Source organism: Pediculus humanus, genomic scaffold, assembly GCF_000006295.1.
Source record: "Pediculus humanus corporis 1103172107532 genomic scaffold, whole genome shotgun sequence".
In the NCBI taxonomy this organism is placed as follows: domain Eukaryota; kingdom Metazoa; phylum Arthropoda; class Insecta; order Psocodea; family Pediculidae; genus Pediculus; species Pediculus humanus.
The window spans coordinates 1-1,045 of NW_002987148.1; the positions used below are offsets into that span (position 1 = coordinate 1).

Below are 1,045 nucleotides of genomic sequence, written 5' to 3' on the forward strand. Positions count from 1 at the left end.
GATTTATTGAATTTTTTTTTTTTTTTTTTTTTAAATTTACGTGATGCGGAAAATAAAATAAAAATAATTTTTTTTTTTTTTGTCGTCAATAATTAAATTATTATTATTATTAATAATATAATTGTCAATTTATTAAAATTTTACAAACAAACGACGAAGACGAAATAAATAAATAAATAAATAAATAAAGGTAACATAAATATATATATATCTAATAATGAATGAATGAATGATTAATAATCTTCGGATTCTGCTTTTCTTAATTTAGTATAATCTTCGAATATAATATTATCTTCATCTTCTCCAGATTGATAAGTGTTATCAAAATTCGATCTATCAATGCTTTTAGTTTTGTTTAATGTTTTCATTTTTTTCTCTTCCGCCGAACCTGGAGCCGGATGCATGAGTTTAAATGGCACATCGGTTACCAATTCGCCACCAAGAGTCCCACAATTTAATTTAACACGAACAGAATAGCAAATGATTATACCGAGTGATTCTTTTGGATTTTTACCTTCTTCGACAAGAGTTGATGAAGCCAAATTAACATCGTCATCCTAAAAATTTCAATTTCAATTTATTGTTAATTTTCTACTTTGTTTAAATTTTTACACTCGCATTTTTAAGGTTTTCAACCTTTATGTAACCGTCTAAAGCGACACCAAATTTATCTTTATTACAAGAAGCAAGTGGAACCAAAAAAAATTTTTTTGAAAATGAATTCCCTGGAGTTACTGGACATCCCTCTCTCGTTTCTAAACTTGCCACATATTTAGAATATTGAGTATTTATCATGGTCACTTCGCAATGTTGGACAGCATAAAACTAAAAAAAAAAAAAAAAAAAAAAGCGAAATTTTTGGCATAAGGTATAACCTTGCTCCAATCACGACACAAACGATTACGATTATTATTATTATTACCTTTATATTTTTAACGGTTTTTTTACTGCTATTACTTATTAAGATGTTTATACCCAAACCTTCACCGTGATAGTAAAGTTCTTTATCTAGAGTAACTTCGAGACTTACTTTTCCATTTCCAAA

General features: G+C 27.0%; 1 protein-coding gene across 1 annotated transcript in view; it reads right to left on the reverse strand.

The window, feature by feature from the left end:
• Positions 1-233: 233 nt before the first annotated feature.
• Phum_PHUM182860 (phosrestin I, putative) overlaps positions 234-1,045 on the reverse strand; it is a gene marked incomplete at both ends in the record, with an annotated part of 2,728 nt that continues 1,916 nt past the window's right edge. Inside the window, 3 exons of the mRNA XM_002425170.1 lie at positions 234-557; positions 637-825; positions 923-1,029. Coding sequence (XP_002425215.1) covers positions 234-557; positions 637-825; positions 923-1,029 — 620 coding nt within the window. The remainder of the gene's footprint in view (positions 558-636; positions 826-922; positions 1,030-1,045) is intronic.